Source organism: Cinclus cinclus, chromosome 1 (assembly GCF_963662255.1).
Source record: "Cinclus cinclus chromosome 1, bCinCin1.1, whole genome shotgun sequence".
Taxonomy (NCBI): Eukaryota; Metazoa; Chordata; class Aves; order Passeriformes; family Cinclidae; genus Cinclus; species Cinclus cinclus.
This window is the reverse complement of record NC_085046.1, coordinates 94,337,173-94,353,532: the sequence shown is the minus strand read 5'-3', so window position 1 is coordinate 94,353,532 and position 16,360 is coordinate 94,337,173. Positions and strand designations below refer to the sequence as shown.

At 36.8% G+C, this 16,360-nt stretch overlaps 1 protein-coding gene across 1 annotated transcript in view; it reads left to right on the top strand.

Moving 5' to 3' along the window:
* Positions 1-16,360, top strand: part of ZNF407 (zinc finger protein 407) — a 337,009-nt gene that overhangs the window by 124,897 nt on the left and 195,752 nt on the right. The window contains exon 4 of the mRNA XM_062487482.1: positions 9,041-9,115. Within this exon, the coding sequence (XP_062343466.1) occupies positions 9,041-9,115 (75 nt within the window). The remainder of the gene's footprint in view (positions 1-9,040; positions 9,116-16,360) is intronic.

The following is a 16,360-nucleotide window of genomic DNA, read 5'->3' as shown; positions in this document are numbered from 1 at the left end:
TTATGCAGCTACTTTGGCAAAAAGATATTCTGAAGTATTTTGCTTCCTACCTGAAGTCAAACAGTCTTGTGGAATGCCTGGATGTAAGGCAAAAAGGATGTGTTTTACAGCTGAGTTTAAGTCTCGGGAATAAACAAATCAACCAGCACTTGCTTTTCTATGTCAAACAAAGACCTAGGGCAACATTCTCACTACTCTCACAGATCAAGCAGACTGCAGAGTCTTTGCTCCAGCCACCATCTATCACCAGCAGCATTTCAAATTGTGGGGAAATTGTCAATAAAAATTGTGTATGTCTTCTGATTGTGTATGACTTCTGAGCAGTTCAGTCATAAGACAGTGACCAATTTATTCATCTCATTCCTTTCTTGGTACCTCTCAACTTTGCAAAAGACCACAGGCACTGTAGCTGCAGAATATGTGGCACTGCTACTGCAGTCCCTATGTGTTTTCTACTCAACAAATCAACTATGTTTAGATTTGATTTCCTTTAAAGAAAGGCAACAGTAGATTCTTTTGATGAGGAGAATTTAATTCTCAAGATAGCTCTTCCTGTAGAAGCTCTGCATAAACCTGGTAGTTCAGACTGCAGTGTGATTTCTGAGCCGTCAAGAAGAAGCTACATCAAAAGTGACTTTTCATTTAGGAATAGCAAAATATTAAATATATTTGTTTGGCTCTATCAATTCTACTTTTAAGTAGAAAGTCATTGGAACATCCTTATTTTGAGATAGTCTTTTAAGTCTGTTTCTTGCACTTTCAAAAGGTGCAGACTTTGCTCCTTGGGATCACTAGAAAGCTCTTTACAAACTGCCAGCGGAAAGTCCAGTATTTCAAAACTCCTCTCAGGGCACCTAGAGATGTGGTTCACCTGACTCACCCAAAAGATTGAATCTGCTTTGAAGAATTTCTGTCTTCAAATATTAGCCTGTTCATCCTGCTGTTGCTTTCCAGATGCTAAATTATGTTATGTGTAACTGATGCCTACAGCATCAAATTCCTTATCTGAAGTCCTGAGCATGCTAGGAAATGGACTGGATCATGAGTAGGAAGACAAGCCAGTGTCTGAAGAAAGTGGAAAGAATGGAAAAGGGAGGGATCAGAATTATGAGAATGTTGGATATACAAATGATGTAAAAAAGAAGACATAAGCTGTGTCTTGGTAGCAAGATGGGTAAAACACTATTCTGGCTCACAGTGTTTACAGATGTGAGAGTTCATTTATGTTTAAAGCATTTCTGCAGCCTCATTTAGCATGGCAAATGTGTGTTCTGGTGATGTCCTGGTTTTGGATGTTTGTATTAATATCTCTTAAATGCTCTTAGATGCACTCCCAACACCAAACCTAGGGCTGTGTTTCAGACATTAGGAAAAGAGATCCTGCATTGTGGTAGACTTGAGAGGTTGATAGCAGTGCTATAGAAAGCATATTGTGATTCTGTCTTTTTCTTCCTTTTTTTTAGTACTTTGTGCAGCTGTTAGATTACCAAACACCTGTTGGAGGTGACAGTTACAGATGCTCAATAACCAATGAAAATTAATAGAACATGTGATTCTTGTAGCTTAGAAGTGATTTGGTAAGATGTGTTTAGAAATCTAATTACGTACTGCTGCTGTCTACCATTATCACTTAACATTCATTAGCTTCTCTGAATATTGAAACAAACATTACTTGTTGTGGTACTAATTTTCTCATATATTTGTAAGGTGATTTTCTGACAGAGGGAACACCTTACTTCAAAGTTTTTGCCAGTGTTTCACTATTTTAAGTTTGCTCTTCAAGCATATAAAAGCAGAGTGCCATTTGTTTACTTACAGTTAACATTTGTTATTGTGTCTTCAAATATAAAAGTTCGCAGTTGCACTCTTAAGTTTCTGTTCACTTTTATGCTAATGATAATTATCACTGGCTGGATGTGGCTTATTCCTGCAGCTGTCACTGAAGGGTATTTTCATATTTAAAATAAAAAAAAAAATCTAAAAAGTTCTGAATGGACCCTGAGCTAACTTACAGGAAACCTTTTTGATTTCAGTTACAAAATAAGTGACTTCAGGTGAGGCACACAGCTAAGTTAGCTCTCTCATGGGGAGGAAATTATATAAATACTGCCAGTGAATTACTTTTTTTTTTTTTTTGCCACAGTCCTTGCAATAACAGACTGAATTTCTGTCCTGGATGGTTTATATTATAATATACATCTCTTAAAACTAGGATGGTGAGAAGACTCAACAACTTTGGATGGCAAGATAGGCTTAAGTGGAACAGTCTAGGATGTTTTCTGTGTGATTTAGTTTACTCTTTCTTTGTACCCAGGTCTCTTCTGCCAGGATATGTAAGAGGAGATAATTGTGCCAGTTGCTACTACTTTATGGCCGTGCGGCTAATAATTCTTTGCCATCTTGAGAATAGCAGATTGGTGGCAGAGAGCAACAAGAATATGTTGAGGGATGTCTCTCTCTTCTGCTTGATAGATGCAGGAATATGCAGGAACAACACAGTCGATTGATTGATTGATAGCATGCAACTCATCCATAATGATCTGTCTGATATAGCAGTAAATTATTCTTGAGATTGATGCAGGTCATTGAACAGCACATTGACAATCCTGTTGTATGTCATCCTATTCAAAGCACAGCAGGAGCAGTAGCTGCTGTGATACTCAAGCCTACCTTGGGTGCTAGCTGTATGCAGGTGTACAAGATAATACAAGTTGTTGTCTTTATTTTTTGGGCAGCTTGGCTTCACTGCTAGTTACAAAGAACAGTAAAAAGATGAGGTATTTTTAGAAGAAAAAGTTGTAGTTATTGCATTGATGATTTCATGGTACCATAAAAACTATTTGAAAATGTTGGATTTTAAACTTCAGTAGCAAAGCTTCTCCATGGAAAAGAAGCTAACAAATAATTAAGAAACATACCTGGTTGTTGCATGGAAAATTGTAAGAAAACCTCCCTAAACCCAAAAAACACCCTAAAAATCGCCTAAAATTGAAGCAGAAAGGTTGATAGTTCTCAGAATGTCAGAAGTTATGTTGGTCTTTAGGTTCCATGAATTGCCATGGTATCTTCCTATGGTAATCTGGATTCTTTTTTGTTGTTGATGGCAAAGTTGTCCTCATTTACCTCTTTTGGTTTCTCTTTTCAAGAGGAAAAGTTTGAAGTTTCTGATGGATGGATATGTTTTGCTTCCCAGTTTAATTGTCAGTGTTGGTGAGGGTGGAGCATAGAGCAGCCGTATCCTTCTTTGACACGTGGGGTCAGCAGGGAGTAGAAGGCAGCGTGTCACAGCACTCCCAGCATCGCAGACGGCGTGATCACGCATGACTTGTTAACCTTTGAAATATTATTGATTTTTTTTAACTTGCAAAGAATAGCCATCTCCTTTATTTGGAAGTAATAAGACCTGCTTCATTTGGCTAGTAAATGAGTCTGGAGAAAACCCCACCTTTCCTATGCAGGTTTCTAGGACTTGATGTCCTGTCATAGAGGACATGAAGTTTTTCAGATATTTGGATGTTTTCTACATTAGACTTCTCCCTGCCAGATATTTACTTGAACCTGACATCTTGTCACAAAGGGCATGAAGCCTTTCAGACTACTGGATATCTTCCACACCAGACTCTGCCCTGCCAGATACTTTCTTTTAAATTGAGTCCCTTGCGCGCAGTCATGCAAGAGATTTATCAGACCCCAGTCTGGAGTCTTCAGAATGGGAAAACATCCACAAATTCTCAGGAATTTAGACTTTTGATGCATAGAAAGAAAAGCTTACTCACTCATAGAAAACCATTACTTTATGGACAGTTCTGCTTATGCCTCTGTGCACTTGTTTCTGAAGTTAACCTGCTGGATACAAAATCCTGGTGGAGACATGAGATTTGGGTAGCAACTTTTTATATAATTTGGAGAATTTAAAAACTTGAAGTTTTTTAGTTCATGTACACTGTTTAAATACTATTTGACTAAGTGTTGATTTGAATATGTGAAGTTCTAATTTTAGGGGTAGAACATACACAACTCAAGTGCTTGCAAAAATCTGTAATTACATATACAAACTTGATTGAATGTTCTGAAATAAACGAGTGTCCTGGTATTTCTTGAGAAAATGCACTGTTTCGTTCTCTTACTGGTTGCTACTCCTGTTGGCATGGTTCCATATGAAGCACACATTCAGCTACAAACAATTAGGGTTTCCAGTGTTATTCGAGACACAGTAAGAACAAGAATGCTTCATCAAGGTGGTAAGAACCATAGATTCCCCATTATTTACTTTCCTGACTGTCCCAGTCCCCCTTCTTGGCATTATCTGTGAAGCTTGCCTTAATTTTCTGGTTTCTTGCCTCAGCTGAAGACACAAGGACAGAAATTCAAGCAGATGATGGAAAACAAAACCTGATGTGAACAGGATAATTTATTATTTCATTGTTTTGTGTGATGATATATTAAAGTTTGAAATCCTTTTTATTATTATTATTCCTTGATGCTGTCAGATCTCCCAGGTGATTAATCAAAAAAATGGTAAAACATTCTATCCTTTCTATGTGCCTGAAACCTGTGCTAAAAGAAAGCACTAAATTCTTGGATTTGTTTATGGGTTTGATTTTGTTTTTTTTAAAGGGTCTCAAGCAGCTTTTTAAACATCCTATGTACTTGGGTTATGCACTAGTTTACCTGTATTCCCAGAGTTAAATTTGTGTATAAAGAGGTTTTGGACACTTTAAAGGAGATGTAAAGGATATTGAGAATATGAATAAAGGCTAGATATTCATTGTTATTCTCCTGGACTTTTCTGCTGTCACTGAACATTGTTGTCTGTAAGATAAATCCTCCAAGAGCAGTTGCAGGGAGCAATGTATCCACCGAGAAGCGATTTAAAATTGCTCTTCATCTGCTCGATACCTTGTTTGTAGAGTCCCACAAAAATAAATTCCTGTGCTGGTCCTCCAAAACAGTTATGTGCAGTTAGAAAATCACCACGGCTTCGAGTGACTTTCTGGTAAAGGTAAGGTGTAGCTCCTTCCTTGGAACTAGGCCAAAGCTCAGTATTTGGTAAGCACACAGGAAGTAACAGGTTTCATGGCTTTGTGGCCCAGAATGTTTGTTTTGGTTTGTGTGTGTGTGTTGTGTGTTTGGTTCTAGTGGGTTTTTTTAAGGCTTTTCACTAACCCAGTGATGTACTTATTGAAAAGGAGAGAGGTATTATGGATTCAAAACATTATAAAACTTAGAGTCTTTTGCCCTCTCAAAGCAAGGTACTTCCCAGAGAATAGTTCTCTCCCCACAGAGAAAATAGAAAACAGACAATAAATGACAGATTATTCCTATTCCTTGGATACTGTGATGATAAACATTGTACATGCTGAAAAATTTCTATTACACTAGAATAAAAAGTGGAAGTAAAGATTGTCCAATATGTTTCTATATTCCCAGAATTAGGAGTCCCTTTGTTTCTATTGTAATTTAAAATGTGCTTTTATAACTGAAGGCAGGTCTATAGAGACTCCTAAATCAGTTACAGACATTCTGAGAGAGAGTCCAAATACTATTTGAAGATTGCCATGGAATATGAATGGTCACGTTCCTGCAAACCACAGCTCTTCTAAAAGGAAACCAGAATATTCAGTGTACTTATTTTGGGAAAGATATGCATGTATTTATGATTTAAAGTAATTTTTATTTATAATTTGTGTGCTAAAAGTTGTCTATAGGGAATGAAGATGCTGTTCTAAAGCTCTGTCGTTTTTCAACTTGTCTTTAATTCATCCTGTAGTTTCAACATAGACTGTGTGAGTATGTTGCTGGTTTTGAAGCTAGAGTAGTTGAAAATCACTAAAAAAGTTAACCCAACATAATGCTACTGCCAGCAAAAGAAATCCTGCCTACTCGCCTTGTTCCACTTTAAGAGGAGGCTTCTAGTAGTCTTCCTACCAAATGAAGGGAACTCCCAGTGCCCATGACTTAGATGTATAGGCTAGGCATTTCTACCTGTCGGGAACTGACCTGCAGGAGAGCAGCTGAGCTGTGACTTCTTGTCTTCGTGTGGGTTAAGGATGAATTTGTCCAGATTAGAGTTTTTAAACTGGTTCTAGGCCTCTAGTATGGCCGGGTTTGCATGTCTTTGAAACAGTAGAGTATTGAAATTACAGGTTTTTCTACTCTCTTCTGATGTGCTTCTGAAACTAGTTAGTTTTTAGCTTTTGGATGTTTATACTTCCACTAGAATTAAAAACAGGAAATGAGAAATTCGGTGAAGCCTGAATTGGTGCTTACCAATTGCTGATGGGAAGATTCCTTTTGGTCTGAAGATATATCAGCGCAATATATCTTAAAAGCATTCACTCAATGAGTCCTTATAGGTGCCAGTCAAACTGATGTTAAGAGTAATTTAAAAGGCCAAGGCTAAGTCATGTCTATTCTAGCAGCAGCTTGGGCATAACTGATTTACCTCAGCAGAGGTAAATAGCATAGACAAACCCATTATATTTTGACTACTAAGCCATTAATTACCTTCAAACCTAGAGTTACTGCATGTGTGGAAAACATTTTTGAATTTCTTTTGTAAAGCCAGCAAACACTGCTACCACCTCTCTGAAAATCACCTGCAGGATTTAGTAAACAAAACCAAATAGTTTCCACTTGTCTCTCTTTGTGGGTTGGTTGGTTGAAGTTTTTTTTGTCTGTTTGTTTTGTTTTGTTTGTGTGTTTGTTTGAATGGGTGGTCCTCAAACTCAGTATGCAAACTAGGTTGTTTAGACTTTGCCACTTGTTTTAATAATGCCTGGCTCTGTTGGTAATATTTTTTATCTTTTTCTAAATATCTTATTAAAATAGCAACTCTACTTTTATTTTTAAAGTCTGATTCTCTAAGGTAGGGAGCTGACCCTGAGCTATGCAGACTGCTCCAGACTTGCACTGGAGCATTATTCACACCTCAAGTCTGATTCCTTCAAGCCTTACATTAAAAGCTTAAAATATTAGCAGGTGCTGAGACACTGAGTCAGGGTTCGTTTTATTTGTGCTGTTTAACAGCTGCAAAATGGTTGCTAGAACGTAGATGCAACAGGGAGGAGGCAGGAATGTGAGGTTGATTGCTTCATGTTATTACCAAGGCCTTTGTCTTTGATTTTGCAGAAAGGTATGTCTGTCTGTACCCCCTGCAGTTGTATGGTATATGAAATGGTCAGCCTTTGTTTGTTTAGAAGCTTTAACTAAACAGACTCAGAAACCAAAAAGTGCTTCCCTGCAAATATTGTGTAGCTGGTTGTGTTTCCTGGTATGCAAATAGCAAAATATCCCTTTACAACTTTGATTGCACATTGCCCTTTCACAGTAATTTCTTTGAGTTTGTTTTTCTTTGAGGAAAGGGGGGAAATGGAGGTTTGTAAGAGGCAATACAGGTATTACTAAACGAAAATATGTTTCATACCTTCCATAGCTGTGTGGAAATGCTATTTCTGTTGAAAAGCAAGGGCAGTACATTTTGTATGCCTTATGCTTTTATTAGAACACATTTTTTTGTTACAATATTTTCCCTATATACAGTAGTTTTGGTGACACTTGCATAGTAATGATGGTAATGGTGTAATAGATTATTCAGAGTTGCAATAGTTATGATGCCATACTAATAAGTTGGGTAGGGAAAAGTATTTAGGATACTTTTTAAATGCATTTTTGTAAAAAATAAGGAAATTTATATCATTTAAATAAGACAGTATTATATTCTTACACCTTAAGGGGGATGCATAAGAGAGATTCTCTGTAATAATGTGCAAGTGCCCAAAGAAGATCAGACACGGAAAAGCTAAATTAACATAATTGTAAAGGAAAAGTACTGTGTCTTTGCATTTGTGGCTCTTATACCCCGTAGTGCTGGTGTTTTACAGTCCTTCCATTGTCCATTACTGCAAACACGTCCAGATGAATTCAGCATTTAATGTTAAAAATCTTATAACATGCCAGTTTGATTTGTAGCCCTTCATATCATGGAATGCTAATTAAAATCATATTTTTGCATATGTCATGCCTTTCATGTACATATGCAAATAGAGTCTATTGCCTTTCAGCTATTAGTAATTAACTTTATGAAGGACAGCTGTAATACATAATTAACAAAAATGTTTGCAAGCCCTTTTCACACTGAAAGTTGCAGCAGTAAAATTTTTGCTTATCGAGAGAACCATTTTAGTTTAAAGCTTCAGTCTGGTATCTAAATTGTTTGAAGCAGTCACATGATTAAATTGATGTTATGGTCTTATCAGCAGAAGAATAGTACTTGATAGGTAGGCTTCTATCTGTTACACTACGTATGTCACCAAAATTAAAATAAATTATCTTTGTTTGGTTTGGTAGACACATGATGCCAGGTAGTATGTATTTTGTTGCTGCTGTTGGTGCTTTGAAGAATGTCTTGCCAGTTTGAACAATATTCCTGCTCATAGTGTATTCATGAACATGTGCTTCACGTTTTTCATCCTTTTTTTTCACAAGGCTATAAAATAACTAAGGCTATTAATTTGTTTCTATGTGTATCTGTTTAAATAATTAATACAATGAAGTTTGACCAGGCATAAGCAGTGATTAAAGCATCTTATCTTGCTGTTTTTTCATGTTTCTCATTAAAAACAATGGAACTACCTGTATGAAGAAAGGTTGCAGGACAGGCCCATTAGGCTTAAATAAATTCAAAGGTGTAACTAAAAGGGTATTACTTTATTACATCAGACAATGTTCTTTAGGAAAAATAGACTGTATTATCAGTATAATGTGTGAGATGTTGTAATTTACAAAGGGAAGCAGAAACAGGTTTTCTATTCTTTGACCAATGAGGTATGGTTGGGACTTGTAAGAGGAAAAGCCAGGGCACTGCAAAATGCGGGAAGCCTGTTGTTACAGAATGGACTCCCCAATCTAAGTCACATCCTAGCAGAGAAGGGATTTTTTAAGGTCTGCCTTTAATGAAATATGTTCAACTGCATGCTGAAAACTGGAAAAAAAAAAGTTTAATAAAATGGTCTCTCTCATTTGCTCTTTTGTTTGGCAGGGTGGCATTTGTGATGAAGAAGCATTTGAATACTCATTTACTAGGCAAACACGGAGTTGGCACCCCCAAAGAAAGGTAAACAGCCTTAAAATTCTTTTTCAATGTATCTTATGCAGTATGTGAAGATCTTTTCTAGAATATTTAGCTTACCCACAATGAAGCCATCTGGATTACCTCAACTCCAAGAGAGATCTAACATGTTTAAGTGCTCTGATGTCATGGTGCTTATGACATATCTGTAGAAAGAAATTCCATGTAAAAGATGTAGGATTTGCACCTTTTGGGGCTTTTTTTTTTTGACAGGTGATACTATTTTCTCAAAACTTTCATAGCTGTAAATGTCCCTCTCAGTACAAAATCAAATGTTTGGGGGTTTTTTGGGTTCTTTTCCTTCTTTGTTATTTTCTTGTTGGCCTTGATGCTCATAGGTTTATAAAATTACTTTCCAGGAGGTCAAAGCTGCAGAGGAATCAAAAAGAGTTTCCTCAAGTGTTCTTGGGCAGGAAGGGAGATTTGGCATTTTCACTATTTTTAAAATGAATTAATTTATTTTTTCAATCTCTACACAGCTACTTATTCTCCAGCTTTGTTAGCAAGCAGGTTATTTTTTTATGTGGTTTAAAATATAACTGTGTTTTACAAACTGAATGGCACTGTGTTTGCAGATAAACAGATTTTGCTTCAGATTTATTTGGCACATTGTGGCTTAGCTATTGCTATTTCATTGAATCTTTGGGCCAACTAGAAAATTGATGTGTTTTGGATGGCCAAAAGATCGCATATTCTCTTTCAGCCTGGGTAGATGGAGGTGTTCATTGCTGGATACTTGATACTGTTTCAAGTATTACTGCCTTGTAACTCATTCTTTGGGGATAGGCTTTCATAAATAAAGAGTATTTTCTGGTTTTGATATGAAAAAAGAGGAAAATAAATGATAGGAGCTGTAGGACAGCACAGCAAAGCTCTTTCTGAGCCATGTTCTTGTTAAAGATGAGGGAAATTGTGGGTGATTATACCCATTCCTCACAAGTTTGTCACAGTTAAATCACAGAAGGACCTAAGAGTAGGGTTTTAAATTAACACCTCATATATGTCTTAGTTTGACGAAGCACTGATTTAGGTGGTGCTTTTTTTTTTAAGGTTTCCTCTATGAAGGGCTTAACCAGAGTTTCCCTAACGTGAATATTTGAGATCCTCTATTTAATCTGAAATACACAGTGATGCATTGAAAAAACAATTACAGTTTCATCAAAGCAGATATCATAATAAGGTTTATGTTGGTTATCTCTTGTCATAGCACAACAATTACAAAAAGTGTTTGCTTTGCTGGCTTATTTTATATCTGGAAGCATTCAATACCTATATATTCTTTTACAAGGGGGCACTTACTGTGCAGTCATCATAAATACAATGTAGAGATAACTTGCATTACCCTAGTGACTATGTGCACAATAGAGGATGCATACAATAGATCTCCAAATATAGTATCTTAGTCTGAGAGGCATATTTTTAGTGATGATTGTCTTGAATTCTTAAACAAGCAGGATGCTATAAACTAAATCAGTTGTTGCTTGCTTTTCTTTGAGTGTTTTTTTTTCTGAAAGCCTCCCAGCTGTGGCCGTTTTCCCTGTTTCTTCCCATATTCCTTCAAGGCTTTCTGGCTGGCTGGCCAGCATGGCACAGGGGGGAGGAGGAGGAGGACGAGGAGGACGAGGAGGAGGAGGAGAAGGAAGAGGAGGGTGGCAGGTTTACAGGCTCTGGTTGTCCAAGGGGCAGGGCTGCTGAGGCCTGCAGCCTACTGGCCCAGCTGGGGAGGCTTTGTTTCCAGAATAGGCAGGTGGAATTGGAGTGACTTCATGCCCTCTTCTTTTGCAATTTCTTCATCCATCTTTTGAGTATTTCTTTTCCACAATACTTTTTCAGGTGGCACTTCAGCTTAATGTAGAGCAGCATCAAACAGTAGTGGCAGAGCTACAACAACAATATAAATTTCTAGTAGCAGTCCCTTGCTGGGGATGGGGGATGTTTAAGTCACGTGAACTACTGCAGTAAATACCAAACCACTGTTGCTTTCCTTTCCACCTTTCCTCTCCTATTATGAGAAAGTTTGATGCCTTTTAATGGCTTTAGGAACCAAATAAATCCTTCTTCTGCATGTTAAACCATCACTTTGGGCAGAAACATATTATAAATTAAGTTAGGTAGTTTTCTTACCTATGTAAAACATTAATGCCTTGATTATAATTTTGCAAGCTTGCTATTTTTTAATTTCTCTAGGACAATATAATCAGTTTATTCTTTATGTTTTGAATTTGATTCTGCCTTCTGATACATTGCATATTATAGCAAATACTAATAGAAGCTAGCTAAATAGGCTGTGACAATTAAATTAATAATGCATTTTATTTGCAAGTGTTTAGTCTTCATGGTTTGACTGATATATGCAAAGATGGTAATTTATTAAAAGTAAATTCATGTAATTGTACTACAGAATTTGATGGACCAAAAAAAGTTGTCAGCATGACTATCATCAAAAACAGAAAATTGAAGAGAAGTTCAAAAGGGTGCTTGAAAAAAACAGTTAAAACCCGTACACCCCAAGAAATTGAAGCTCTTTTAACAAACTTCTTAGAATGGAATTGCTGGTGGTAAGCATTGAGATAGTTCTGAAAGGAAGAGGAAAAAATACATTTACAATTTAGCAAGCAGTACTTAACTTCTGCACCTTGTTCTCTCTAGCTTTCCATCACTATTGGGGTTTTTTATGCACAGAAGGGAGGAGTTAGGGAGGCTGTGGAAGTGTTTGCATGGGTGGATGCAGAAAACTAGTATAATTCATAATGAAATTGCTACTAAAACATCTTTTGTTTTGGTTATTTTCTTATTTTAAAAGACAAAATTGATTTAAGGGGAAAATACTGTGCAGCTGAAAATCATGTAAGTTTTTAAAAAAATAAACTTGTAGTAAAATGTCTGCACATTTCAGACACAAAACCCCCTACTGCCTAGTCCATTATGTTCATTACCATTTAGTAGCAAACTCAAAAATGGAATGTTTTAACAGAAAGAATTCCTCTAAGGTATATTTTCCTGTTATTGGGACTGTGATACTGATTTATTGTCAACTTGAATGTGTCTCAAAACTGGCATGTTATCTGCTAAGTCCAAGGCCAGTACATATTTGGTACTTCAGTGTCAGTAATCTTCATGGGACCTATAACTATATCTTATTGGCAGGATAAATCTTTGACTACACCTTTATTGTGTCTAGGAGACATTGTGGTTGAGGACAAGGTGAATGCATCAGTAATGTTAATAGTGCCAAGTTCTAATTTCTGTTACATCATTACTTCACTTAGGTGTAAATTGTGTCAGAACACAGAACAAACAGATGTTTCACGATTAAGATATTCACATACACACACATAAAAATATGAGGAAGAAAATAAAAATAAATTCATGAAGTCATTCACCAGTGAAGTTGAATTCTGCCACTGTTAAGTGCAGCTCTGGATTTAGAAATTTTTATATGAAAAATACACATAAATATTCTTTAAAGATTTTTTTAGAGATACCATTAGTACTGTAAAATATACATTTTATAGTTTATGATACTTTCTTAACTAGAGTTCTGTCTGATACAACTGTTAAAAAATTCTTTTACATGAGAAAAAGCCATAGAAAACCCTTTATAGTTGTTTAATTACCTCATCTTTCTTATGAATTTTAAATTATGAGTTGCCTCTGAAATAAGTTCACATATGAGTAGTCCCACTGTATAAAATAGAATCATTCATATACACAAAGTTACTGGTAGCACAAACAGTCACTGAATTGGAATATCTGTTATAAACCAATTCCTGTAAAGGTCATTAAAAATATATTTGTTTTTGCAAGTTTCTGATATTTTTCATGTGCTTTATGAATGGGATCAGTGTTAACAGTGCTAGTAACATCAGATTACTAAGATCATATGATTTTCAAATTATCTTGATTGATTTAAAAAGCTGTACAGTGATTTCAACTTGAGAGCAAGACCTAAAGGTAAATACCTACTACTGTGTAATAGCAACCTAAATATGCTTGAGATGCTTTGTCAAATAATGTTGCAATATAACATACTTCTGAAATTTTTTGTATTTTTTGCACTTTGAACTAAAAAGAGGAAATTTATGGGTGCCAGTTGTTTCATGTGCTTGCTTAAGTCCATGTGAATTTTTGGATATTAAATTCTACTAATATGCAAATATCATGAAATAGACAAGACTGTAGGTATGTCAGTGGAAGGGATCTTTGAGGTCTGAAAAAGAAGTAGCCAGGAAAAATGAACTCAGGGTTTATGTGCTGTATATTATTTAGGAAACTGTCTTGTAATCAGGTGCTGTGTCCTGGTATTTCCATTTTGAATGTAAAACTAGAAGTGTTTCAAGTCCATCAGTACAACCCTCTTTTATTTAACTGAAAAGCATTTTCCTTTCTTTGAGTAGAGAAATTTGTGATAGTAACTATTTGATACACCTGTTTTGGGTAATGCTACCCCTGCAAAGTAAAAAGATCCAATTTGATATTGCAGCAAATTTTGGGTAAACAAGTGGCAAAGTCACAAAGTGATGTGCCATACATCCATAAAAAAGGAAATTGTTCCAGTCATATGTCCCAGCTTTCTGCTTCTACTGTATAAGTCAACAATGCAGGCCAAGAGTATAAGGATTGGTATGTAATCATTTTGTAATAACCTGCTCCTGTTCTGAAGGAATGGCTTCTGTATGTAGCTGTCTCATGGGACAGTTTCCAGTTAGAGGCACTGGCAGTGCATATGGATCCACTGGACAAGAGGCTGCCTGTAATACCAGAACACCTCTGGGTGGTGTGCTGAGTCTTGCCTTCTCACTTTATCATCACCTTTTACTGCTTCTTGCAAATGAGTTTGAGCTTTTTGACTGAAAGTCAACACTACTAGGTTACCTGGATAGGAATGAAAAACTTTATTATTTACTTCATTTTGCTTTAAAAGGGTCCTGGAGAGTTGCTTAATCATGCTTTGGAAAAGCCCTAAGGAAAGAAATGCAGTTTTTTCTTGAGATATTTGCTATTTGGAAGTTTGTGATGAGAGCATGTGTGTGTGTAAAAGACTCAATTTTAGCAGTGTTTGGGAGCTGAAGTTTTGCCTAAGATGCATGCTCAGCTTTCCATGTTTTCAAGGTTTATCTGACCTTTGCAAACAGTATTTCTCTTTGGTGTTCAGCTCTTTTCTGGTGCTATACTATGTCAGAGTATGAAACAGGTTCCATAGGTACAGGCTCCATAATCACTTGCTGGCTGAGTGCTTTTCTCTGTCAGTGGCTGACCAAGGAACATAAGGAAGCCTTCAGGGTTACCTGTGATTGCTCAGGTACTGGAGGTAGATGTGCTGAAAATTCACAGCTTTCCTCGTGGCTTCTTGTCTGTATACTCATCATATGCGTTTGCTTTGCTACAAAGAAATGAGGACTAGGCAGACATTTATACTTTTAAAGACTGCTATCACAAAGACAAGTGATGACTTCAGCATCTTTTCAGAACAAAAAAACAACTGAAGAACTGTAGAATAATGAAGTTCCTTTCCTACTACTCATTATTTGTTCTTCCTATCAAATCCTGGTAATATTAGAGTTTAGTTCAGAAGGAAGGGCAATCTGAAGTAAGTTTATTTTAATTGCTAGGTATGTGAGATGTTTTGGAAATCTCTGTAGTCAGCAACAGTCTTCCTGTTGTGAAGGCTTGGCTGCTATGGTTAGAAAATAGAGGGAATACATAATGGGATTCATGCTGCCTGCAGTGAGCACCTTTGGCTAATTTTAAGCATCATAACAAGATATAAATTATGATCTCACATTCATAAACAATCAAGTACTGTCTAGAGCATAGGTTATTAGTTCCATTAGCAAGTGTATGCTAACATTGTCTGTGAATCTGTGGAAGACAGCGTGGGTAGTTGCTGAAAGCGCCAGCTTTATTTTGCAATAGTTTGTTTCCAAGGAAAGCACAGTTCCTTGTTGCATGCCATCAGCCTAGGAGTTGTAAGCTGCGAACTGATCCCTCCTCTGTTGCAGTCAGCTGAAAGTAAGTTGTTCCAGTTGCATGTCCCAGCTTGTGGCTTCTACTGTGTAAAGGAACCGTGTAGCCAAGGGGGTAAGGATTAGGATGGCAATGTATCTCTAGATCCCTTTTTACTTGCATGGGACTGGTAGCAAGGGACCTCTCCAGACAATTAATTCTGCAGCCTGTGTTATACTGCTTTGAGGGTTGTACATTGTGACATTTATAGACGTGAAATGTTTCATGTCTTGGGTGATACTGTGATTTTTAACTTTGATCAGTCTATATAATACAATGCAAATATTTATTGAGAACACTCTAAAGGAGATGGAAACATAATCTCTTGACCATGCTGCAATGAAATATTTTCCATACATTCTGAAGAATCAAGAGGAGTATTTTGTAGACTTCGGAAGTGAAAACAGAAGTTGTGTGGTAAATGCTGTATATGACTGATGGTAGAAGCTTACTTCTACTTTTTAGCCACACAATTCATAATTCTTGCATCAAGTTATGATGCCATCAAGACTACTTTATGCAGGCAAAGTAATTGCATACTTATTAAGTACGAATGTTGGTTTTCCAGGTTTACTTACATTTCAATATCTCAAGGTAGACAGAAGATGCTGGAGAAACATGTTCGGGAGGGAGCGGTACCATGAATGCAATTCTAAAATCACCCCACAGTGCTATAACGTTTGAAAAAAAAAATGGCTGACACTTAAGTAGTAGAAGCATGGAGGTCTTGTACTGTAAAGACAATCTTCTGCAGTATGAGCCTGCAAGGTGTGCTGTGTACTGATCTCTGGTGGGTAGAGTCCTAGGACAGCCCAACTTAGAAGGGGACTTCAAAAATCATATGATCCAGCCTTTGTGGGGGTGGGGAACCTAGAGGAGATCATCTAGCGCTCTTTCCAATTGCATATTGAAAATTCACAGTGATGAGAGCTCTGCCACATCCCTGAGGAAGTTGCTCTAGTGAATGGTTGTTCTTGCTAAACTTTTTTTTCTGTTAAGATGAAACTTTTGCCAGTGTAACTTCTACTTTTTGTCCCTTGTGTTCTCTTGTGTGATTCCTTGTGAAAAGAGAGCCTCTTTCCTCTTTGCAGCAGCTGTTTAAGTCCTGGAATGCCACAATGAGGTCCCCCTCTTTTTCAAGATGGTGGAAAGAATGCTGGCTGTTCTAGCTTGGATTTTCGTTTTATACAGAAACTTTTGCTGCTCTCTATTGGCGGTGTATTT